The following is a 26,752-nucleotide window of genomic DNA, read 5'->3' on the forward strand; positions in this document are numbered from 1 at the left end:
CTAACAATCCGAAAGAAGGCATTCTAATCTCAAAACTAAATACTAGAGTATACAATATTTGAAAGCATCTTGTGCTTTTTTTTTTTTTACTAGCATATGAAAAACAGCCTATCATTCAGTTTAATGCAATGAGTTCTTTTAAAATGTTGAAAACAGACCAGAACAAATCTTTTTGTTTGTTTGTTTGTTTGTGAGCCAGGACTATAAATCACCTGACTTCGCTAATGCCCTCATGGCTGAAAAAAAATTAAAATTCCATCACGTTTCATCATTCGCTTAATTCTAAAACCTCTTTCTCTTATTGGACACCCAAAAACCCAACACGTATCTGACCTCACTAATATTCTTATGGTATAAAGTAATTAAATCTCCACACCTCCATCACAGGAAGGAATCTTTCCCTGGTGATAGAGGCGGTTACTGTAGAACAAGAGACACACATCTTGCCTCTTACTTCATAGTTCTGATTTCAGTGCAAATGCTAAAAAACAAGACACTTTCAACTATAGTTTAAGTTGTCTAAATAACGCTGATAGTTAGATATTTCATATAATAAAGTAAATTATAAATAAGGTGTAAAGAATATTATGTAATTTAACCAAAGGTGAGTTAGTAGAAGTATTTAAACATGTGAATACAATATTATTTACAATCTAGTCTCTCAGTGTAGATAGAAAAATAATCATTGAATCATAATGTTTAAAAAACAATGTTCAATTTGTGGTTTTAAATACAGATGTGCTATTTATTCAGTCCACTACAAAGAGATAAGCTAGAGCTATACACTCACTGTCCATTTTATTAGGGACACCCTCCCATTCATGCAGTTATCAAATATGTCAATCATGTGGCAGCAACACAATGCAAAAAAAATCTTGAAGATAGGTCAAGTGTTTCAGTTAACGTTCGCATTTAAAATAATAATGGAGGGGAAAGTGATCTCTGTGCCACAGGGGCTGGTTTGAGTATTTCAGGAACTACTGAGCTCCTTTGAGCTAGAGTTTAAATACAATGGTTTGAAGAACAACGGAAAAAAAAAAATCAAGTGACTGACATTTCTGTCAGTATTGACGAGAAAAGGACGAAGGGAAAAAATACATCAATTTCTACTCCTGTCCCCTGATCTCTCAGTTCACAAGGCCTGCAAACCTACAACACATGATGTTTTTTGCTCCATTCTATGTAGCTCTAGAGGATCAGCAGATTCTAAAAAAAAGAGTCAAAATCCATCCATCTGGTAACTACAACCATGTCACAGTCGATGAGATCACGTTTTTCAACATTCTAATGCATGATGTGAAAATTAACTGAAGCTCTTGACCCGTTTCTGCATGATGTTATGCATTGTGCTGCTGCCACGTTTAGCTTATTAGATGATCGCATGCTAATGATAATAAAGTGGACAGTGAGTAGGTTTTGGAGTCCCAATAAGTTTCAAATAGAATAAACTTGTTTTTACAAATTAATAGCACCTGATTGTCCATCACAGATCTGGGGACTGTTCCCGAGTTACTTTCTAAAGCAGACATTTTCTGTGTTTTCTTAACACAAGTATTATGAGTAAGAATTCAGTTTCTTTGACTTGGACATTTTTTTCCCACATAGTGATGTGCCAATGCACAAATACCTTCAGATGAAGGTCTGAAGTTTGTGTACATATCAAACAGATGTTTCTGAAGACGAGCAGAGAAGTGGGGATTTTTCTCCAGAGTAGAAAATGCATTCAGCCATACTGATTTTCCAAAATCTAAAACATTGAAACAGTATCAGAGACACATGGACTGAACCATCTGGGATAATATAGATGTCAGGATAATCCAAAAGAATACAAATTACCTTGACTTGCACATTTCTTCTTTGATTAAAAATAATAGTAGTAAAAATGCCTAGAGGGAATAAAAACAATAGGAAATATTAATGATACAGATTGGTGTAATAAGCTTCATGATAGATGGCTGAGATACACTTACTGTGGCTTACTTACTGTCACTTTATGAAGTCTTGCCTGGCTCATAGCAATAGCCTGTTTCTGTAGACTATATTGACAACATGAAGCTATGGCTCAAGCTTAGCTACACTGATATTGCTAACGACTTGGTTATATTCATGGTGAAGTGCAAAGGGCTTTTTTTTTTACACATCCAGAGCAACTTACGTTTTTATCTTATTTTATACAACTGAGCAATTGAGGGTTAAAGGCCTTGCTCCAGGTCCCAGCGGTGGTAGCTTGGTGGTCCTAGGATCAAACTCACAACCTTCCAATTGGTAGCCCAATAACTTAACCACTAAGCTACCACATCACACTATCAGTATCAGTATCAGTTTTAGTATCAGGATCATTGTCAGGATCGGTGTCGGTATCATAGTCAGTGTCAGTATCCGTGTCAGTATTGGTGTTGGTATCATTGTCATTATCGGTATCAGTGTCAGTATCATTGTCAATATCAGTATTGGTGTCAGTATCAGCATCAGTGTCAGTATCATTGTCAATATGTGTCAGTATCATTGTCAATATCAGTGTCATTATCAGTATCAGTGTCGGTATCATTGTCAATATCAGTGTCAGTATCAGTATCAGTGTCGGTATCATTGTCAGTATCAGTCAGTGTCAGGATCATTTTCAGTATCTGTCAGTGTCGGTATCGGTGTCGGGATCATTGTCAGTATCAGTCAGTATCCATGTCAGCACCAGTGTCAGTATCAGTCAGTGTCAGTATCGGTATCAGTGTCAGTATCATTATCAATATCAGTGTCAGTATCATTGTCAATATCAGCATCAGTCAGTGTCAGTATCATGGTCAATATCAGTACCAGTGTCAGTACCAGTCAAATAGACCCCAGGTCTGCAGAAGGGTTATATAAATATCATATGTACTATGGCAATGACAAACCTTAGCACACAATGTTTTATAAATAAAACAGACTATTTTGTATAGATAGGCCGTGAAGGTTTCCATGTCACACACAGAGGTTTGGCCTGCCTTGGATCTGAGCTACACTGAGTGAACAAATGCAAATGAGCCAGGCCTCACAGGTGATGCGGGTGTTTGCACAACAAAAGCAGGGCTGAAGAACTGTGAAAATCTCAACGGGGGGAAATCACACCTCGGGACCCGCACCAGAAAATAAAAGTCAGTAAATCTAGTGTTAATCATAGCTAATATTTTAAACATTTGACACAAATGCTGAAGCCATTCTTTATACTTACAGCAATAAAGGTGATTCCTCCTTGAAAACCTGCACCCCATTCAAAATTCAGTTTCTGGGTCATAAATCCACCAATAGTAGGGCCGAAGAACATCCTTCCACAAAATGAAGAGCAGAACAATTAAAAAAAAAAAAAGCTGAGTAAACTTAAATGTTAAAAAGTTACGTCTGGTTATACGTACCCTGCTGACCACACAGCTGAAAACAGTCCTGACACTAAACCCAGCGTGCTTAAGCTATCTTCAAATCCGTTTTCACTAAATTAAAAAGATCATTCATTCAAAAGATGGATTGCTAAAATAAATGGTTAAATAAATAACAAGCAAACATTAGAAGAAATTCTATGTGTTGCATGTCGGCACAGAACAGACGCATCACTGACATTGTGATGCAATAATCCCCTGAATCGTATGTAAATAAAGTTCCCCACACTTCAGGCTGGAACCCTTTTTCTTTGCTTGTTTCTCAGGAGAACTCTATGCATAATCTTATCAGAAAGTTTATTTAGATTAAAGTCTTAAATTGAGCTAAATTTAGTATAAATTTAAAAAAACCTTTCCAAGACTATCAAACATCATGAACTGATCAGAAGGCTTAAACTCTACATTTTTCATTAAATGTCAATCAAGACAAAATTAATACTGGGGAGTAAATCACTGTCAAAAAATGAAGCTTTTTACAACCAAAAAAAAAAGCATTAAGAAAGTTCTCACTGAGTAAACTTGTTCCACCAACCAAATGACAAATAAACAATTAAATACAATTAATGTTCACAACACAATCTGCTATCTTACTGTGCACAGATGAGCATCTCGGTGAAGGTAGGGATGCAGGTCATACACAGAGAAAATCCGATGACCACCAGCATGACAACAGTAAGCCAAAGATCACTATAAAATAAAAATCCCAGTCAGTCAGTAATTTAGTGTTCATTAGACATGAAGTTAACCTACTAACCACGCTGTTTGAGATGCCTACTTCTCAATGTGAAAGACAGGAATGGGACCAAGAAAGCAAAAGCCAACTGCTGTTGCTATTCCTCCTATTGCCATCATCCACCTTCTGATGAACTGCACACACACACACACACACAGACACACACACACACACAGACACACACACACACACAGACACACACACACATGTATAATAAAACCTATAAGATAGAGCTGAAGGGATTTATTCAGAAACTCAGCAATGCAGTGATTTAACTTTACATCATTCTGCCTAGCACAAAACATTATCCAGTAAATTAACCTGTTCCACTTTAAAAAGAAAACTGGCTTACTGGGTACTTATCACTCATTATACCAAGGATAGGGGATGCAGCACCGTAGGGTAACGAGACACCAACCATGAGCAGCCCCACAGATTCAGCACTTAGACCAAACTGCATGAAAATTATAATTTGACATTCACAGTAGGTGTTTTTTCTACAGACTGAGGCTGCAAGCGATTTCATATTGACTGAAGAAGTTTTTTGTCTGAAATTACCGCTTCCATGGCAAATATTGACAGTGTTGCGTCCAAAAAGCCGATTCCTGAGCTCAGTGTGAACACCACAAAGCAAATGAGCATCATCTTCACTCGTGAGCACAGTTTGAAGAAGGAGCCATGTGAGGCAACCGCATCTGTGTGAAAAATATAAAAAAAAAGTTACTCACTTGTCACTTTATTAGGAACACATGCATTTGTACAGTCATTTAATAATCCAATCATGTTGTAGCAGTGCAATGCATAAAATCATGCAGATTTCACTTATTTGATGTTGCCACATGATTGGATGAAATGATAGAGTATACAGATGTTCTTCAGATGTTCTTATTAAAGTGGCCAGTAAATGGATTTCTGCCTATTATAAATGACACAGGTAATCATATTAAATTAGCAGGGAGTGAGATAGCTTTAACATTTGCAATTATTTATTTTCAGATTTAAATGACTATTAACAGGAAGTGCTCAGTAATATCACATTTCAAGTCCAAACTGAAACATAAACTCTGAACAAAGTAGAATCATACATTCATATAAAGTATACCAACCAAAGTTTGGTAAAATCCACATGATTAAGGGAACAGTCAAAAACAGGACACTTCCCAAAGCAATGAATGGAATTTCATATCCAAATGCATGATATATCCATCCACCCAAAGGTGGTCCCAGTATGAGCCCCATTCCTGTAAAAATCTCAATAAAGCCCTGTAAAAAAAAAAAAGATAAGAAGTGGTTATTAACTAAAATACAGTTGTTTTTTTAAAACTGTTTATGGTTTGAGCTCGTGAGAATCTTATATGTCTCTCCTATGGGATGTTTCACTTGTTTACTAATACAATTGTGTAACTTCAGCCTAAATAGCACTATTGTCTGCACAATACAGGGCACAGTTATCTTCTAAATACCACAGCTTTTTTGGAAAAAACAAATTATCTAAATCTCACCAGTATTGTTGCTATATTGTCAGGAAACACTTTTGCCGATACAGCAAAAGAGGATGTTACAGCACCAGCGAAGCCCACTGCATTAACAGACCTTATTACAAAACAGAGCACTATGAAGATGGTTCCATCAGGAGCTCGGTCTAGAAATCTGAGCATTTGTTAAAAAGAAATACAAAAACATTTCTAATTATTAGCCATAGTAAGTACATTATGCAATTCATTATATGTCTAAAAAATTGTGATCATTATCATCCAAAGCAAAATGTGATTTCTTGTATAAACATACTCTGCATATCAATGGAAAGGCCAACGTGCAATATTATATATGGGGTCACTTTACTAAATAGTCACTTTACTTAATGGTCAGTTTATTCAGACTGCTTAATGTAAATATCACTTGGTGCATTTGTGTAAATGTGTACTGTACAGTCTTATAGTCATATTTATTGTCTGTGGTTATGTGTCTTTTTCTTACACCAATCAGAAGCAGCGCTCCTAATTTTGTTGTATGCAGGAAAATACAATGACAATAAAAGCATTCAATTCAATTCATTCATTTTTAAACACCCCATTCCAGATTTAACACAATGCTTTTATAATAGCCCCCATTCTTCTGAGAATGCTTAATAGATTATGGAGTGTGGCATTCAGCCTTAGTGAGCATGTGTTTTATAGCATTAGTGAGGTCAGGAACAGATGTTAGGTGTGAAGGCTAAAGGTGTTCAGTGGTGCTGAGGACAAGGCTCTTTGCAGGACACTAGAATTCTTCCACTCCAGCCTTTGAAAACCATGTCTTCATGGACCTTGCTTTGTGCACAGGGGCATTGTCATGACGGAACAAGTTTGTGCCTCTCAGTTACAGTGAAGAGAAATTTTAAATCTACAGCATGTAAAGACATCTATAAAACGGAGGAGCGGGAAGTTGGCCGCATATTCACAGATTGGAGTTTCAAGAGTCAATAACTCCTGAGCTAAACGCTGTTACTACACAAATAACACCTCTTTCCTATCGTAGTAATGTAGAGAGGCAGCTACAACCGCGTTTTGCTAGTAACAGCATTTAGCTCAGGAGTTATTGACTCGGGGAAACTCCAATCTGTGAATGTGGCCAACTTCCAGTTCCTTCAGTTCTCTCCAGCGCTGGAAAGCCGATCCTATATTAACACGTCCTACTTCTTGCCTTATCGTAAATTTTTCTTCGTTTTCTTTCTTTGTTTTTATCCTCCAAGTCAATGCTAAAACCACTTTCTGCTAATGTCACACGTGCGCACTGAACTCTCTCTCTGCCCATATTGACAAGACACGCCCCTTTCTGCTCATTGGCTACACGTTTGTTTTGACTTTTGTTTTGTGGCCCAACGCAGTTTTATGAAGCATTTCACAAATATCGGAGAGCCTGCCTTTAAGACAACAGTTTTGAGAAGAACCACATATGGATGCGACGGTCAGGTGTCCACATATGTTTAACCGTATAGAACAAGTAGTTTACATTTGTTTACATGTTTAAAAGTTGTCAAGAATGACAAACAGACTAATGAGATGAATTCAATACTCACCCAAAGACTATAGTAGTTAAGCCTGAAATTAACAGGCCTGCAATTATCATACATTTAGCCCCAATTTGCACAATCTACAATGCAAACAAAAAGCATGGCTGTAAATCATCTGCATTTTAAATCACAATGTCTTAATTCATCAAATGTATAAACTACATTAAAATGTAGCTTTTCAAAACTTTTCACATGTAGTATGCCTTATACACACAGTTGTCAGTTTGCTATGCACACCCATAATGTAGCTTTAAAAATAAATAAATAAATAAATAAATAAATAAATAAAAACCTCACCATTCACTTTATTAGAAAAAAAAATGCACACATTCACCTGCACACTATAGTTCCTTTACTAGTTGCTGGGATGTTTTACCATTAGAAATCGTATAATATACATCTTACTCCTGATAATATTAATACTGTGTACCTTTACAATGATTTCACATACATAAAATAATCCATACATTTTAACATTTATTTAAAAGATGTAGACAGAGACAAAGGTACTATTTAGCCCTTATTTCATTTAAGATTGTACCTTAAGTGTACAGTATATAGTAAAAGTGCATTTGTCAAATTATACAAAACTTCCATTATACTTCTATACAAAGTGTAAAATTGAAAATGATGAACAACTTACATATTTCCCCAAAATCAGTGATCCAACCAAAGTGAAGAAGGCATAGCATCCAAATATTAACCCAATTATTGCTTGGCTTACTCCTTTTCTCTCTGCCTACATGAAATGCAATTCATATTAAAATCATTTCACATCAGCTTTATAGAGTTAAAGTTAGAGTTCTTACTTCAGGTGGGAAAAATGGTCCTAATATTGAATAGCATATCATTGAGCTGAAGTTTATGGATGCCATTGCAATTAAAGTAAATAGCTGTTGTCGACTCATCTTCGAGAGAGACATGTCTGAGAATGCAAAACAAAAGAAAAGGTGGAAAAGCGTCCTTCAGATATGATATATGTGTAATCTTATGATATATATGTAAATCTTACTGATGTATAAAATTATATACACACATTTTATATAGATAGATAGATAGATAGATAGATAGATAGATAGATAGATAGATAGATAGATACAGAGAAGTTAAGACACTGATTAATCAAAAAATTAAAATTAAAAATGTAATTAAACAGCTGCACGTTACTTTGTAAGTTTTGTTATTTACTTACCTGTACTGGTGTATGTCACTCCGTAGTCAGCTGTGTATTAACACTGTAATCAGTCTGAACTCAACTCACCTCCTGCTGATGGCAACTGTGTAAAAGCTGTAAAAAGCCCCAAGCTGTGCTCCGACAAACCCGCCCCTTTCTGACACGGGAACCAGACGCAACTTTATTTGCTACATCACAGGTTCCTTCATGTTGTAGTAGATGTCCTGATCTGGGATGTTAATGACCTGAGTAATTGGATCAGATGTATTGACTGAATGAATGATTACCAGGATTTTCTGTGAACTTTCGGTGTTTTTTTTATTCGTAAAAATTGTGTGAATATTATATCGTTTTTAGATTTCTAATAACTCAAATAATCAAAGTTTTGTGCATGATGAAGTGCTTATCTGCTCACCAGACCTGTAAAGTATGATTATGTTCTTTCAAGCAATCTGCACCATTTCCAGCAACAGAACTGTAAAACTCGAAGTTTTTTCTTCTTCTTTTTTTGTACCATTCTTTGCAAACCCATTGCTGCCACATGATTGGTTGATTAGATAATTGTAGGAACGTGTACGTGTGTTCCTGATGTGTACATGACTCATTGACTTATTGCTCTAGTTCGCCCTCTAGTGGAATATCAGAGATTCGGGCTCTGCTATTGTCTACAAAACGAGTATTGTTAATAATCAACACACATCAATTCATATGCAGTTTATTATTGCAAGGAAAATACAAAGACGTTTATCTTAGAAAGTAGGCGGGGCTTACCATGTTGATTCTTTGGAAGACTCTGGTTAAATCAAAGTAGTGCTTTAAAATATGTTTAATTATAAGCCTTCTCTATGTCTCTATGTTAAGATGTTTGAGGCAATATCATGTAGAGATACAGAATGGGGGATATTTCATTTCCATAGGGGGCACTTTCTTACGATCTGAGAAACAGACATTCACCTGTATTTATTATAATTAAAATAAACTACGTTCAACATTTTAACAAAACGCCAAAACTCAAAACAATCATGTTCTATTCAATGATTCAAATAGTTTTCCATATGAACAACTTCTCTGTTTATTTTCTCATGACATTTGTATTGGTATATTCTTTATTACTCTGCATAGTATTCATCAGATAACAGTGAACACAGTGCCATCTAGTGGCTTGCTTGAGTAGTTAAAAGAGCATCTACCATACGGTTAATGGAAAAGTGTTCAAGGGCCTATGAAGAGTCAATTGGGGGACACGTCGAGTCAATTGGGGGGTTAGGGTTAGGCTAAAAATCTCCAAGACAGCACAGAAATGTCATGGAGCCAAATTCAATAATTTCTACTAGTATGATATTTCGGGTACGTTTCTGAGATATTAACGTATCTCAAAATGCCATAGAGACAGATATTGCCCCATATATTATATATGATTGGTCACAAACAACCCTACACGATCTAATCTATAGCATCGTATTAAATCACTATCATTATTGAATTGATATGAAACAATACATTTCTTCTTCATTTTCTCCTCTGCTAAAGAAATTCTTAATTACATTTTGGTGTAATCTAAACATTTATTAAGCCTAATAAGGAGCAAAGATGCGTACGTGTCCACTGTATACCCATTTTGAATGACATTTTCAAGAATATTCTTTTCATCGATTCAAGCTCTTCCAGTTGACTGTCATTCTAAGGGTGTGTACTCCAAACTGTACGCCATAGTGATCTTAAGCCAAGGTATATAGTATGGTTGAATATCCCATAAAACAAACAGAAATAATACCAATACCAAACAGGCTATTCAAATCGACTTGTTCTGTTAATATGCTTTCTCTTACCCTTCCACACACATTCTAATGCATGAGAAAGCGGAGTTAATATTACAAGCTCATCAAGGTTTATTGTACATTACAATAATAAAGCATAGCACAATTAAAGCCTCACATTCCACACAATTCAAACTGGGCCTGAATACTCTAGTATAACAGATTAGAAATTGCTCAATTTGCAAATCATCATAGCATATACACCAAAACAGGAGAATGATCATATCAACCATCGTCTGTCAACACAAATACTCTCAGCAATCTTGCATCCAAAATATAAAAATCAACATAACAGCTCAAATTATATAAGAAAGCAGAGTATTGTTTATATATACTATGTATGTATATATAAAATACAATCAACATATTTTTTTTACTGATTTGAGTCAATGTATGTAGGACCAACTGGATTTTGTCCTGACTGACGGTGTGATACTCCAGCGCTGCTACATAAAACAAATCTTGATCTTAACTTCTATAAAGGTGAAGATAAAATGCCAGACCAAGTCTAATAAAAGAAATGCTAAGGTCATGAAAAGTCAATCACACTTATTATTGAATCAAGACATTTCTTCTACAAACCTAAAAAACACCAATTTTTTTTATTACTTAAATGAGAAAATGTGTGTCCCATCCGGAAATTTTGCCGTCATATATTCGATTCTATTATCCTGCAGGTGGTAGTAAAACTATGCCAGGTCTACTTTCAGGTCTCGGTTTCATTTGTACATTACAATGCCAAATTAATCATATACATTTAGACTGTCAGAGATTTCTGATAAATGTAACAGACCAATTTTTGAACATATTGTCCAAAATTCATATTTCAGTGAAAAGCATGTGGACATGTGGTGAGATGTAATGAAACAGGTGGTATCATTTTATAAATCGACATATTACAGTAATTCAAATATTATTTAAGACAGCTTGATTCATGATCAACATCCATTCATGTTTTATAGTGATAAAAATCTGCTGCCATTACAAAGGATGATGATGAAATAGGAGTAATTAAAAAAAGGCAAGAAATCAATTAAACCTGCAATGAAATGTTGAGGTTAATAGTAATAATGCCTGAATCATGTTATATTCACACATAAATGAGATACAATTGACAGAACAGTCAAAATAACTTCAAAAAATTGTTTTAAGTCAGGGCAATATCCCCATCAGTACATCATATGTAAAATTCATATTACCACTCACGCTTGAAAAACAACCTGCAGCAAAAATTCTCAGTAAGGGAATCCCATAATCACAGGGTAACTAAATTGGCATAGGTTTGCATGCAAATCATTGTTTAGCCTTTCATATATTAATGTTATGAAACATATACACACACTAAAAGAAAAATCAAAACTTGAAACTGATATTTACTAGCTTTAATCAAGCACTGGTCCTGTATTCTTTCTACTACTTCTTTTTTTCTTCTTCCCCTAAAGTTAACAAAAGAACAATTATTTCAACTACTTTGTACCTTTTTCCACTTTCAAGTATTCCATGTTTCTGTCAACGTTCCTCTGACTGTTACTTTTACACCCTGGCCCAACACAAGCAGTACCATATTTTTCAACGCAATATAATGCGTTGTCCATTGTTATTCACAATACATAATTAATAAATTGTGTTGTCTTGCCCAAGATGTCTATTAATGTCTTTTATTTAAGCCTCTGAGTGACATTGGCCAATGCGACAGCAAATGCTTGCACAGCTGAGAATGGATACTGAAAATCCAGGATGTATGCATTTCCATCGATTCTGCCAAACTGCATTACCTGTAACAAGAGATCAAAGTTATTCACAGCAAAACGGAAAGTGTTTAATATGCTTAACATGTAATATTGCTTTGAACAAAACCCCATGGCCACTTCGTTTTGAATGTTTAACAATATATGGCTGAAATATTGTCCATCAAGATTTAATGGCTCTGTGAAAAGTTTAAAAAATGTGACTAAGGGTGCTTTCACACCTGCCTTGTTTAGTTCGGTTGAATCGTACCAGAGTTTGATTGCTCATTTGGTGCGGTTCGTTTGGGCAGGTGGGAATGCAGCAATCGAACTCTGGTGCGCACCAAAAGCGGACTAAACAAGCGTACCGAGACCTCCTTGAAGAGGTGGTCTCGGTACGCTTTCAAACGAACTCTGGTACGGTTCGTTTGTGGTGAGAACACGGTCCGAGATCGAATAGATCTAACTGCAAAAAGTATTGCGCATTTTGGACTAAACCAGCTGCCGTAGTGGGTCGTTGGCAATATTTTCGGAAGATGAGCATGTCACAGTTTCGCAAAAATAATGCTCGCCGCCTCCTGAAGTGTCTTGCGATGCGTCTTTGCCGTTTGCAGCGCATTAAAATGATATTTTCAAGCCGCATCCGCACTTCATTCTGAAAATTAAGACTTTGCATAGAATGCTGTATACAAGCGATGTAGGAACAAACATAATTGCAGCGCGCAGTCGTCAGTCCATGGTGTACTGTATGCTGTATTTTCCTCTTTTTGTTTACTTCCAGAGTTTTGTTGAAATTTCCCGCACGTTTATTCTGACCAATCGAGAAGCAGTTTAGGAAATATGCTCAAAGACATGTGGTCAATGAGTGGTGCTCAAAGCTCTCCCAACCTGGGTGCTTTCACACCTATAGTTCGGTTCATTTGGTCCGGACCTAAAGCAAAAAATGATACATTGTAGCTTTTTAGCAGTTTTGGTTCCTTTTCACACCACACTGATCGTTCTGTTCCGCACCAGTTGAAACGAACCAAAATGCAGTCATGTGATAACATCCACATCACTCATTGACCACATGTCTGTGAGCGTATTTCCTAAACTGCTTCTCGATTGGTCAGAACTAAACAAGGCAGGTGTGAAAGCACCCTAAAATTTAACCGATTTTCCTTGCTGAATACAAATAAAGTCTTCACTTAAGTCTTCACATTTGTCTTCTTTCCCATTCTCATCTTGCCTGAAATTGTGAAAGTAGATTAAATTATAGGAAAATATTGTCCTGTAATCTGTTGGTTCTTGATATATTAGAGTGTGGCATAATAAACAAAGAGCAACAAGCATAGAGCAAAACAGATATGGGAAGAAAGCAATTAGGGTAGGTTATGTAAAGAAGTACAAAAGAAATTTATGTAAGTAACCATAATTATATGTCTAACTGGAGAACTGCCAGGACATCTTGGTCCCTCGGGTTAAACAAGAACAGCCAGAGATGAACTGTGTGATAACGGGAAGCCTTAAAGTCTATGCAAATGAGGTCATAGTCATACTGTGTTATCTGTACTTGCCATTGTGCAAAATGAGCACATAAAAATAATCAATTAGTTTAGAACGAAATCTCACATATCTTTACTTATAGAGCCATGTTTATCAGTAACTATCTATCTATCTATCTATCTATCTATCTATCTATCTATCTATCTATCTATCTATCTGTCTATATGTGTGTGAACAAAAAAATAAATTTATATATATATATATATATATATATATATATATATATATATATATATATATATATATATATATATGTTCATTGTGACATGGGAAAAAATGTGATAGCATTGTTTAACTGTGAAGATAATTATTAATTGTACACATTTCTGAAAACTGCTAAAAAACCAGACTGAGACTGTAGTATAAAGCAATAAAGACAAAGGAAATGAGGAAAAACAAAGCCTTACTTGTCGCCCATCCAGCTCAATCTGAAAATTTTTGGCTGATTCCTGTGTAACTCTTCCACCAAAGTCAAGCTGGTAGACTTGGGTGGCTTCATTCCACAATGGCTGTTTGTTCGCCATGACATAAACAAAGCCCTGACTGCCAAGGCTCCGATCTTCTCTCTCATTTGCCTTGCGGCACTTAATCTCCTCCAGTTCATTTGCTGTGCGCAGGCTACGTTTGCTCTTCCAACCTTTCTTGCTGCTCTGGCTTTGATTCATTAGTTCATCACCACTAATGAACAGTTCAGGTTCACTTTCAGAGCTGTCTTGGAACTCATTTGTGGTCCTGCTCAGCTTTTTGGCCTTGTTCAGTTGCTCCTTTTGTCCTTTAGGCTTCTTTTTCTCTCTGCCACCAAGCCTTGGGCTAGCAATGAGAGAATTGAAGTCAGCCAGAGTGCGGCCTTCCTTTTTTGATTTACTCTCAGAAACAGTAGACATGCCAGCCTCCTCTGCCCTGCTGTCGAGTCTTTTACGACTTTTTTTGCTGAACCTGTCTGACCCCTGTTGTACCGGACTCTCATTAAGTGAGGACTGTTCCTGAAAACTGTCACCGGAGTCAGCTAAAACCTCTGAGGTGCTTTGGTGAGCCATAAGTTCAGCTGGAGGAGGAGGAGGGGGGAGAGGAGGAGGAGGGGGTGGTGGTGGTGGTGGAGGAGGTGGAGGTGGTGGGGGTGAGAGAATGGGCTTCTCCAGACTCTGATGCATTTTACTTGGTAGAGTTGCTGAGTGGTCCTGCATAGGAGGGCAAGCACTGTATGTGCTCCATGGATGTAAGGTCATTGGATGAAGCTGAAGGTTGGTGCATGAACTGGCTCCAGGATACATGGGGGGGAGTGGGCAACAGGGCAGACTGGCCATATTATTTGCATAACCAGGGGGCAAAACAAGAGCTGGATCTTGTTGGCTAAATGGAATTGATGTTACCATGTCACTGGGGATGCATGGCTGTGGAGTACTTTGCAATGACTGAAACTGAGGACCACTGTGGCCCACACCAGGGGGAAAAGGTGAAAGGGAAAGTTGATAAGTTGACGGCAGGGTCATAGAATTGTGACTAGAGGGAGGTTTTGTTGAGAGGACAAACGGCAGTCGAGTTATGTCTAAGTGCTGTGCTTGGCTGAGTAAAAGATGGGGTGGTTTGTGAGGTCCTGGTGGGCTAGTCAGCATATTTTGATCCTGGGACATCCATATTTGATCTGAAGGAGGAGATTCCCACTGGTAAGGTGGTGGCCGCTTCACTGTTAAACCAACATCTCCGAGAGCTAAATGGCGCATTGATTTTTCCAAGTGGCACTGCTGGTTTAGAGTCTCGTCTTCAGTAAAGGCAGAGTTGATGTACACTGTCCTGTCCCGACTATTGTCAACTGGGCTCAGTAGGTTGTAAGAAGACTGTGAAGCCAGAGTCGAAGCACTTTTAGAGTGCACAATTATGGTACTGTGTTGTGCCCCTTTGCCAGGGGGAAAATCCTGCCGCACTACAGTCCCCCCTGCAATGCCACTGCTGTTACTTCCACCACCACTGACACTTACACTTGTGCTGCTGCTGTTACTGCTGCACTGAGTGCAAGTGTACAAAGCTGTGGGGATCCTGGGCTGGTAAGAAAGTGCAAGGGCACTATTAACTTTAGATTTGGTTGGTAGAGTTCTCGATGTATCCACCATTTGAGGAACCTTCAGAGAATTTTCTCTGCGATCCCGGCGCAGAGTAGCGTGGATCAGACTACTGTCGATCCTTTGTGTAGGACTCCTATTTACATTAATCTGATTAGCAGGGTCTGGGTATGGTGGAGGATCTCCACTTGGTATGGAATATCGAGGCACTGAAAGGCGACTGAGAGTGGCTGAGCTATAAGGAAGCTGGACCTTCTTATTTTCAGAGGAGGTAATTTTCAATGTAGCCGAACTGCCCATTCCTTGCAAGCCATATGCATTCTGGTTTCGTATAAGACGTCTCCGTGGGCGACACACCTCCTCTACATTTCCACTGCTGTCAAAAGTTGTTATCCTTTCATATCCAAGAGGTGTTGGGTACTGGATGCTCACTGGGTGAAGAGAGAACTCATCCTTAGATAGGCATGGGTCTGCTGACAGTGTGTTATTGTTCTCACTGTTACCAATTAGACCTGGCTGGACAGGGGGCCCTGCTACAGCTGCAGATACCACTGTGCCAGGGTATGGCGGTGGAGGATTCATTTTACGCATTTGAATTTCAAGAGAGTTGTCATTTTCAATAAATGACTGTGGTCTAGAAGGGACTTTCAGAGTGTGTGTTTGCTCTGCTCTTTCTGATGGTTGGTCTGGGTGAGAAATTGCAGGCATCATCTGGAGCTGATGCATGGAAATAGTGGCGTACCCTGAAGGTGGAGGTGGTAAAGATATTTGCAGCTTGAGCTGTTGCTGCATTTGTTGATGCTGTCTTTGCATCTGTTGTTGTTGCTGCTGCATTTGTTGATGCTGTTGCTGAAGCTGTTGTTGCTGCTGTCTCATTTCTTGAATCTGTTGACGAATTTGTTGCTGCTGCTGCTGCATTTGCTCGTGTTGGATATGCATCTGATGCTGCTGCTGTTGCATTTGCTGATGGTGGTGTTGGACTTGTTGCTGATGTATTTGCTGTTGTAATTGCTGCTGTTGCAGTTGCTGCTGTTGCAGCTGCTGCTGTTGCAGTTGCTGCTGTTGCAGCTGCTGCTGTTGCAGTTGCTGATGATGTTGCTGCTGCTGTTGCAGTTGCTGCTGTTGCAGTTGCTGATGATGTTGCTGTAGTTGTTGTTGCTGTATTTGATGATGCTGTTGCAGTTGCTGTTGGTGCTGCTGTTGTATGTGCTGTTGAATTTGTTGATGATGCTGAGTTTGCATTTGTTGTTGGTGCTGCAGATGCTGTTGATGATGTTGCATTGGTTGTTGGTGCTGTTGCTGTGTTTGCTGGTGTTGTTGTAACTTCAGATGCTGCTGTTGTGTTTGTGACTGCTGCTGATGTTTTGATGCTTGATGATGATCTTCTTGTTGCTGTTGCTGCTGACGTTGTGGCTGATGAGGTTGTGGTGGCAAATGATGTGGCGGTGGTGGGAGTGTTCCATTCAAACCCAGGTTACCCATTTCAAGGCCACTAAAGATAACCTGTCCAGGACTAGAGTATCTTGCTGGCACAGTGTACTGTGCTGTCACATTGTCTGCACTATGATCAGGAACCGCTGCCTTTGCTGCGGCTGCAGCAGCAGCAGCTGCTGTGGCAGTGGGATTGGTCAGGACATCAAGCTGAATATTCTGATTTGCCAAGAGAGACTGTACTAGACCTATGCTCTGTGTGGGTGACATGGCTTGAGCAGGACTATGTATTGGAGCAATGGGAATATTTACTGTGCAGGGAGGATTATCACCCGACACCCCTGAAGGGCCCATGACTAAAAGAAAAAAAAATAATGGTACCACTGGATTAATACTTCCTACTCACATACATTTATTTATTCATACGTTAAATGTATTCTTTAAATATTTACCTGGTAAATCATCTTCATCTTCGCTAAACACATTGGGATTGAAGACCGGTAGGCTCATGAAGTCTAGGGAAATCTTACGGACCTCTGGTAGATAGATTGTCATCTGACGTGGTTGTAAGTGTAACAAACTGGTTTTGTAGATTACTAGCAGACATAATAAATATAAAATCACAGATGATACACTATCACTGATAAACTGTACTATGTGCAGAACAATTCAGAACATTTTTAAGAAAGATTTCATACCTGCACCTAAATTTGCTGGCAAAAAAGAAGCAAGTCCGACAATCTTAAACTTTGTACCCCAAATGTTAGAGGTGACTTGAGCCAGATAATTATGCTGGAAAATAAACATAATCAAGGGTTTAAAAGTGTAGTTATGACCAGACACAATAAATAAAAAAAAATAAAAAAAACCTTAAATTTTAATACCTCACTTATTCCATCCACTGGAAACTCCCTTCGAGTGAGACTTGGAGACCGTATAGTAGCTTTCTTTGGTAATCGTGGAGACCTGGACAATTCTTGGGATGTTTGGGCAAGTTTGGGAGACTTTCTTGATTCCATATTGATTCTAATTAATAAACCAGAATAATGACAGTAATGTTGTCTGTGTGGTACTAAAGTTTCAAAATATACATATTTGAGATAACAAAATAAAAATAATAATAAGAAAACATTAAACGATACTACTTATATTGTTCTTAATATTATCTTGTCTCTTAGAATTCTAATAATTGATTATTATTTGATTATTACTTGATTACTATTTGACTATTTAGTGGTTGTAATCACAGTCGTTTACCTTGGAAGTTTGGGGGACCTGTTTCCTCTAGAAAGTTTAGGTGACTTCCTTTCGACCCATTCATCACTCAGTTCGATGTCACTAGAGTCAGAGCAGTTGCAGCTGTCAGTCATGTAGGATAACATACCATTTACGCAGACCTCATCTGAAATTCAATCAGGAATGGTTACAGAGCATCCATCACCATACATGGCATACTAAAAGACAGTGACTATGTATTTAAACTCTACCTGTCTTACTGTCCATTTTGGGGTCCATTATAACAAACTCTGGACGCAGTTTGCTGATACGACGGCCTTTAAGGATAGGCACCAGACCTCCCAAGTGCTCTAAATAGAGGGTATAGCATGGCCCTCCAGCTTCTGGATTCTCTTCAGCACGCTTCATTGTACAATGCAATCTCTCATTTCCAGCTGTGGGGTAGCTAACAAAGTCACGAATGTTGTTTGGATCAGGAATAGGAGGCTGTCGATAGAAGATGCAGACCAGAATTTAATTATTCTTACTTGGTGTCGCTTTAGATAATTCCTTTTTGTTGGGATATTTTATACATTATTAATTACCTTGATGGTTGGGATGAATGCACTGGTGACGTAGGAACAGAGGAGAGATGGCATATTCAGTTTGCTTACATCTCTCTCCTCTCTTAGGGCACTGGCTATGCCCTGCTGGCACAGCAGCTGGAGGCTAGCCACTCTGTGCTCAACCCTTACAACATACAGTGCTGGCCCACAAGCCAGAAACAACCGTGAGTCCCTGTGGCCCCAGCATATAGTTGTGATGGGCCTCTGAAATTAGAACAGCCCAACAACATTTGAATACTGATCCGCCAAAGATGCTGACACAGTAAAAATTATTTATTAGTTTATATCTTTTGTGTCTATATGTTATGTTTATAGATTTTTATCTGAGTTTGGGAGACATGTTCAATGATATATGAATGAGAGTTGACCTGTGCAGGTGTTTCCAAAGTATATATATGTTCTCCTTGGACATTGTAGAATTTGACTAGAGCATTTCTCATCATGGAGGAACAGGCTGAGTCAGATGGCAGCCCATGTCTCTCCATTCCAGCTACAGCTAATAAGTCTCCCTGAGAGCACCACTGCACCTCCACATCTGTATTACAGAAACACATAGATTTTTATATGTACACATGTGTGTGTGTGTGTGTATATTTTATATATATATAATGTGTGTGTGTGTGTGTGTGTAATAAATGTAACCTATCATGTTCTTCTACCTTTTAGTCCTGAGTGGATAATATTAGGTGAAAGGTCGTCGTAGTTGTTCATTAGACTTATGTCTCCAGATATGAAGCTTACTGTGAGAAGGGGCTTCACATTACGTGCTTCCAAGAAAAGACAGATTTAGAGTGATTAGTGACAGAAACAGATCTGCCAGGTATATCAGTTACGAATATCAACAAAAACATGGATGGAATATATTTTATTAATAATTACTTTAACATGGAAGACTTTTACCTTGACTTGGGGCATTGTCATCAGAATCTGTATCACTCTCACTGCTGTCCTCCACCAAGAAATCAGGGCAGTTCCAGGACATGCCCACAATGCCATCTGACTCATGTAATAGAACATGAGCAAGCATCCGACCATGACAGTCCATTACAATTACTTGCCCATCTGCTGTTCCGAACAACACCTGTGTACACAGAGTGATGCATCCTTATCATTTGTATACACCCAACAGGTAACAAATTGATTCATTACATGTATTCATATATGTAGTCATATATTCTCTGTAATTCATCACCTGTTGGTCATCAGGGGTCCATATTCCACAGGTGATTTGGCTCTCAAGGTTGATCTCAGATGACCAGTGCCTCTGGCCACTAACTGAGCCCACCAAGACAAATCCATCTCTGTAAGCAATCAGGGCCTGAGTTCCATCATGGGACCAGGTAAAGTCACTTACCTACCAGACACATCAGAAAGCATTAATACACACCAAAATTCTTAACGCCCATAATAACAAAACATAAATTAATTTCTTTATTAGTGCCATTTTTTTTGTATATAAACAACTGTTGTTGTTGTTGTGTAATCATGATGTTAAAACTGAGAAAGAGCATAATGGTGATATAACACAGTACCTGAGCCCCCCGATCATTAACCAGCTCCACAGACCATCGTCCCTCATACTGTATCCACACAAATATCCCCCCTTCCATGTCACACGTAGCGAGCTTTTGAAATGGCTCATTCCAGCGGACAAGGACAACCTGTGCAGACACAGTTAACTCTCACGTCATAGTTTTAATAAGATCTCTGACTACACACAGTGGATATAGAATGTCTACACACCAGTGTTAAAATGGCAGGGTTTTGTGATGTAAAAAAATTAAACCAAAATAAAATAAATAACAGCCCTCTTAAAGTCATTTTACAATTTGTTAATTAGATCCGAGCTTTGGCTCAAAAACTGGTAGGTCAAAACAGACTGGTATGTAGAGCTATCCATGATTATTTCTATCTTGACTAAAGCCTCAGCTGAAGACATGCATCCCCATAGCATAATTCTGCCAACCACATGCTTCATACCGGGTATGGTGCTCTTTTTTGCAATAAGCTGTCTGGTTATTGTACCAAATATATCTTTTAAAATTATGTCCAAAATGCTTTAACATGTTTTGCCACATGGCTTTAGCCAATTTAGTTATTGTATATTTTTTATAGAATTGCAGTTTATTTTTGTCAGAAAGAGCTATGGTCTAACCACCCTGCCTATAGCCAAAGACATGTGAAGACTATGAGAGATTGTTGGCGCATACAAAGGGTGACCAGTATTTCCAGATACTCCTGCAGCTCATTCAGTGTTCCTATAGGTTTTTGTGCATCCTCCGTATGACGTTTTCATCCTGTCCTTTTGGCAATGTCACTGTGTTGACCCATTTTCTCCACTTCTTTCTCTACGTTGTTCCATAGTCCATGTAATGTCTCTGAATTTTTTTTTTATCTCTCCTGGTCAAAGTCTTCCAACAATGAGTACATACCTCTTTTAGGGGACCATGACCAACAGTCAAATAAAAGTGATAAGACAATTGTACAGGAAAATCCTACATAAAGTGTGGATCTTCACTGGCAATTAATCAGAATCATTGATGGTGTATGATAACTGCTTTTGAACATGAGCTTTAATGTCACTGGTTAATTCTGAGCACAGTCACATGCCCGATTATAAAAGGACATGCAAACTTGTGCACCTAGGTTATTGTTTTTGTCCCTTTTACTTTTTTCCCCCACAAAGCATGCTTATTTGTGATTTCCTTGAATTTGGTTGTTTGCTATATCACATTACAGGTGGAACAGTTATGACATGACAGTTGGCTTATTTTATACATCATTAAAATTTTCAATTTTAACAGGGGTGTGTAGACTTTTTATATATCTGGGCATTCATATTTATGTTCTAAAATATATCCCTGTTAAACTGCTAATACATTACCTTACAAAATACAATGAAGAGGATTTATCAAAGGCAAATATGCATTGCAAACCTCACTGTTGTGGCCTCTTAAATTGAAATTAATTCTCTGCGGAGTACTCCTGTCCCTCCTGCAGTGACTGGAAGTGAAAGTCACTCCAACAACACCCCTAGCATTTCCAGTGGCCAGCCAACCTTCCTCATAGTAGCGTCTCCTGCACACTGGCTTTTCCTTCTCACTTTTGGGAACCCTTCCTTTCCATGAGAGGCAGAGGATGTTGGAGTCACTGCAGAGGACAGGACCATGTTCCACTGCTGCCAACATCCCTACTGAATTGCCAGGCTATATAGAAAGGAAGAAACATTTCCTATTGTTCAACATTTAATATAGATTGTACTGAAACAAGACACATTAACTTAAGATTCATCTTAAACTTGCATAAGATCAATTTCTATATAGAGAGATTTCCTCATTGGGATTGGATTTATGCTAGATTTTAAGTAAAAGAGAAGAAACAAGTAATAATCCAAGGTTGATCTCAGAATGTTTACTTTTTTGAAGCACATCATACTCACATTATTTTGTACCCTCTGCTCTACAGGTACCTATAGTTTTCCCTGCTCAAATACACCTGATTAATCTAATGAACTGATTAAGAATGAATGAGCTGTTAAATCAGAAAAAACACTACAATTTGCAGTAGGGGGTAATCCAAGACCAGGGATATGGAACCCTAATGCTCTAATGCAATGGTTCTCAACGTGGGGGTCCGGGGAAGCTTTGACTAGGGGCCTGTGATATAATCAGTAATAATATCAGTTTTTATAATTATAATCTTATTTTTCTGGTCAATTATCAGAATGGACTTAATATCAAACCTCAATATCTCAAACACAAGTATGCATGTTTGACGTACAGTATGTACGCGTTTGAACAACGAATTAAAATTATAACGAGGTGGTCTGAATTAATTTTACGGTTCCCTGACTGCAAATTGTTTGAGAACCATTGTTCTATAATACACCTAAGTATCTGCTTACCTCTAAAATCTCTTTAATCTAATCCATGTTCATGCAATCGAGTGATACGGACAGATACGTTTGTATACACTAGACCGTAACTTAATGATAAACTGATAAGAAAGCAACAGTGTAAGAAACCTTTTGTGCATTAAATTGTAAGCAGCAAGCAGAACACACTCACCTCTTCATAGTCCCTGGACATTATTAGTCCGAATCTCGTATTTGAAAGATTTTTCCATTTCGCTGGGGATTAAGAAATGCGTGGCAGCACCTGATGAGTCTATACTTATTCTGTTCGTACAGACCTATTTATGATTAATGTTCTGAAATATCAGGCCATCATACTGGATGTCGTCAGATGTAGTGATAATTAGATTTCTGTAAAAATGGATCATTCACACATAGGAAGAAATCCTTTGAGATATCACGTTGACAGTCCAGGTTTTCTGTGGGGAAAATGATGGAGGTTAGAACAAAGGCTTATGGCACCTGTAGTGTTGTGTAATGTATCTGTTATAATACATCATGACATTTTTTAGTTCTCTCCACTGAACTGAGCCCTTATTTGGGAGCAGGTTCGCTCTCATATTAACGCTGTTTTACACGGCATCACACTCGACTTGATGGATTTAATAGCTGATTTAACAGAAGGCCACAAACGTGTAGAACACAGAACGGTGCTGTGAGCGTGTAGATGAAGCGGAGCAGATGAAGGATGAGGGCGGTCTGATTCACAGCCGTCATGGCAACAGGGATGCGATGATCACTGAATTTTAATGACATCCCATCATCGTGTCCTGTGCCTTTTTATGTAAACCTTATGCTAGGAAATCATACACGTTTTTATTATACATCAAATGCTATTCTGTAGGTGTCTGATTTATTTATAACAACACACGACTATATAAGGCCTAGAATTCAGTGCATCTAAAGCGCAATATGTTTTTCACCCACATTTCACGTCTTCAACGGATCACTAAGTAAAACAACGCATTTTGGAAAATATCATCGTTTTACGGCTGGTGTATACGACTATTATATTATAATAATAATCCCCGATGAATTTACAAGCAAACTCACCTTTTCCGAACCGCTTTCAATGCGCCTTTATGGGTTGCCAGTTGCTCACTAAAGTTCCGACGATTGAACAAGGGAACAGGAAAATATCCGTCGAAGGAAAAGGAAAAAGGAAACTGGAGCAACAAGCAACCAGGCGAATGAGGAATTTCAGACGTGGTCAAGGCAACCCGCGCTCTGACGAAACGACGTATGAGAGATCACGTGACCGGGCAACCCCATCTAGAGGGAACGTCTTAGAATTAGCACTGCAATGGACAGGGAGAGTCTAGCGATGGGGAAGTGGCTTTTCCTACCTTATCCGGGCTAATGAGATATCCCAAGAAAGATCCATCAGACATCATTGCTCTACATACCGACTTGTAGCTGAGAGATCTTTAGATATTTATCCTTCACATGCAGGAAATTAATGTCCCCTTAAATTGCTGTAGTGATTAAAAATATGATTTAATTTATTATTTATCTGACATTTAAAAATGATTGCATTTTGCACACAGTTGTTTGTTTCATGGTTTTATTTATTTCTTTATTTTTCTATTTACATTGTTTCATTTGCATATGCATGCAACAGAATATATACAATCATGATCAGTCCTGCATTAGTTGGCACATCTTTGGTTAAAGATCTACATACACAGCAAGATTAGGGGGAACCTCAAGAAATATAGAAATATAAACATTATCCTCCAGAGACGTAGAACATAGCCTTAATCATCGGCATGAAAAACGCACACAAAAAGTAACACTAATGCACTTGAAATCAGGTGTAAGTTTCTTGAAAGATATGAATAACGCTGTCATATGCAGGTGGAGGAGTCTGTGTTGGAAGGAAGCCTCTCAGACTGCCTTTTCCTAACCAAAATGATTCTGATTGGCCCATATTATAAGGATCTTTCACAGAATCAATACCAATGGTGTCATGAAGCAAAGCTCTTTCATTCTCGTCTTCTTTTTCATCACTACACTTTTTCCTCGGTGGCCGAAAGGTGGATGCTTGAAAGCTGGGGCTGCGTCCCAGGATTTCATTAGGATCAACAGACGTCTGTCTCTTTAGGTTTATCACGGCTCTTGTGCTGTCACTGTTTAGATTGAAACCATTACTCCTGTAGCTGCCCAGCTGGCCGTGGGGATTGCATAATCCAGCATCTTCTGGTGATGGATTACGACGTGTGCTAATCCTTACTGAAGCTCTCTGTCTGGAGATCCATGTTAGGAGGATAAAAATTAGAATTCCAATCAGCAGACCAATGAGCATCGATAAGCAGAAAGCCAGGATCAGCTCCTCTGAATAAACAAACATGATTGAGCTTTAAATGAACGTTGCCAAAAACAGAACCCAATGAACATATTGAAGAAATTTATTACGGTGACACTAAATATATTTCAGTTCCTATTTAATACTTGAAGATTAATTCATTTAAAGGTTACTCAAAAATACTGAGAGACTTACCAAAATCGAAAGTTTTTAGTATCTCCAAAATGGTATTGTTTTCATTTGCAACCATTTTGCAAATGAACAGACAGGCAATTCACATGCAGTCAAAGCTCAGTGAAAGCCAATACACAGAAACTCTTTTTCTCATGGAGGCTGGGTCAGATTTTGTTTGCAGAGACGGAAACTTTGCCGTCACTCTTCCTGCCTCTCTACTTATAAAATTAGCAAAACCTTGGCTTATCTGTGTGGGACAGAAGTCCAGAGGAACAGAACTGCTTCCTTTTGCATCATTTCCTTTGTTTCACTAAATACAATACAATGGCTTTATGCCTTCTTTTTGGTCTAATGAAGATTTCAGCTTTGCTGTAGCTGGATAATTGATTAGACATGAAAAGTTGCAGATATAAAGAAAAGGAAATAAAATGGTCATGCTATACCATACGGATAGCAATGGACTATTACCAGTTTGTTCATAAAGTGGACATGAAAAAACTAGTGTGAGTGGCAGCATTATTGCAATTAAACCTGTAGCTAATATCTAGGGCTTTTTACTTTTTGTTGGAGACTTGTTTTGTTAGCTTACTTAGCTTATAATATATATATATATATATATATATATATATATATATATATATATATATATATATATATATATATATATATATATAATCATTACTAATACAGCTGTTTTATGAGCAGGAAACATTTGTGACAGGAGTGAATTCTACATTGAATTCCCAGTGTATCAGATAGATCTACTCTGTAGCAACACCCATAGGCCATTTATTATATAAACAAACCAAAATGTCTCAATTTATTTACACAATGAGTAAATATATATTTAAATATTTGTGAACCAGGAATTTCTAAACACATTACTGCTGAGTTAAGACCAGTTCATCAGCCATAAATCCCATACCATAACACAGGCGGGCATGCAAGTGGACCTTTGCCAGGTGGTAAAGTTATTTTCCAGCATCCTTATTACTTAATGATTATTCTAACTAATCTAAATCTTCTAAGCAGTTTATTATCATTTTATTTTCTTACAAATAATACATTTAATACAAATACAGTGTAATGTTAGTAGCAGTAATTCAGACGCCTTTCCTTTCTATCAACACTAACCAGCTATCAAAATGGTTGACCTTGGGAGATTGCTGAAACAGTTTCTTTCTTTTACTGATATTTAAATCTAGATATGTTAAACAGCTTGGAATATTTCACCTATGGTGGCATTCACATAATTTCTACATGAGCACAAATGTAGGATCCCAAAGTACATTAATGTAAACCACACTTTATATTTGGTTACTTATCCCTTAATTGTAGTAACTGCATCAAACCAGCAATCCACTGACATCACCAAACTGTTGAATTCCTCTTTTGTGATGCTTTTCCAAGCTTGTACGCCAGCTTCTTTTGGGTGTTGTTTGTTTTGGGGGAGGTGGATTCTCCATTTTGTCTCCTCTTTAAGATGTGAAATGCTGCTCAATTGGGGTTAAAGTCTGACAGCCACATAATAAAATTATGTAAAAAATACCCCTTAATCACCTCAATTCACTTA

At 37.9% G+C, this 26,752-nt stretch overlaps 3 protein-coding genes across 7 annotated transcripts; all 3 read right to left on the bottom strand.

Moving 5' to 3' along the window:
- Positions 1-723: 723 nt before the first annotated feature.
- On the bottom strand, positions 724-8,927 carry slc18b1 (solute carrier family 18 member B1). Of its 5 annotated transcripts, none has more exons than XM_027172758.2 (15): positions 8,790-8,927; positions 8,457-8,614; positions 8,005-8,120; positions 7,839-7,934; positions 7,202-7,275; positions 5,646-5,793; positions 5,250-5,406; positions 4,702-4,838; positions 4,496-4,597; positions 4,186-4,277; positions 4,002-4,097; positions 3,390-3,464; positions 3,209-3,302; positions 1,837-1,886; positions 724-1,747 (listed from the first exon to the last, which is right to left on the bottom strand). In XM_027172758.2, exons 3-15 carry the CDS (start codon positions 8,116-8,118, stop codon positions 1,660-1,662), a joined length of 1,323 nt encoding a protein of 440 aa, XP_027028559.1. In that variant the 5' UTR covers positions 8,119-8,120; positions 8,457-8,614; positions 8,790-8,927; the 3' UTR covers positions 724-1,659. The 5 variants fall into 5 exon arrangements, with proteins under 5 accessions (XP_027028559.1, XP_027028560.1, XP_027028564.1 ...); XM_027172759.2 differs by having other exon boundaries at positions 8,388-8,614; XM_027172763.2 differs by lacking the exon at positions 7,839-7,934.
- A 1,307-nt stretch (positions 8,928-10,234) lies between these two features.
- tulp4b (TUB like protein 4b) lies at positions 10,235-23,907 on the bottom strand. Its single transcript, XM_027172661.2, has 16 exons — positions 23,754-23,907; positions 22,855-23,119; positions 21,724-21,993; positions 20,320-20,448; positions 19,980-20,141; positions 19,688-19,868; positions 19,447-19,554; positions 19,156-19,322; positions 18,767-18,991; positions 18,434-18,668; positions 18,204-18,348; positions 17,831-17,972; positions 17,645-17,738; positions 17,399-17,542; positions 13,866-17,302; positions 10,235-11,961 (listed from the first exon to the last, which is right to left on the bottom strand). The coding sequence occupies exons 2-16, from the start codon at positions 22,873-22,875 to the stop codon at positions 11,845-11,847; spliced, it is 5,577 nt and encodes a 1,858-aa protein (XP_027028462.1). The 5' UTR covers positions 22,876-23,119; positions 23,754-23,907; the 3' UTR covers positions 10,235-11,844.
- A 343-nt stretch (positions 23,908-24,250) lies between these two features.
- myct1b (myc target 1b) lies at positions 24,251-25,373 on the bottom strand. The gene is made up of 2 exons (XM_027172587.2): positions 25,201-25,373; positions 24,251-25,034 (listed from the first exon to the last, which is right to left on the bottom strand). Exons 1-2 carry the CDS (start codon positions 25,253-25,255, stop codon positions 24,511-24,513), a joined length of 579 nt encoding a protein of 192 aa, XP_027028388.1. The 5' UTR covers positions 25,256-25,373; the 3' UTR covers positions 24,251-24,510.
- Between the last annotated feature and the right edge of the window lie 1,379 nt (positions 25,374-26,752).

Source organism: Tachysurus fulvidraco, chromosome 12 (genome assembly GCF_022655615.1).
Source record: "Tachysurus fulvidraco isolate hzauxx_2018 chromosome 12, HZAU_PFXX_2.0, whole genome shotgun sequence".
Classification (NCBI taxonomy): domain Eukaryota; kingdom Metazoa; phylum Chordata; class Actinopteri; order Siluriformes; family Bagridae; genus Tachysurus; species Tachysurus fulvidraco.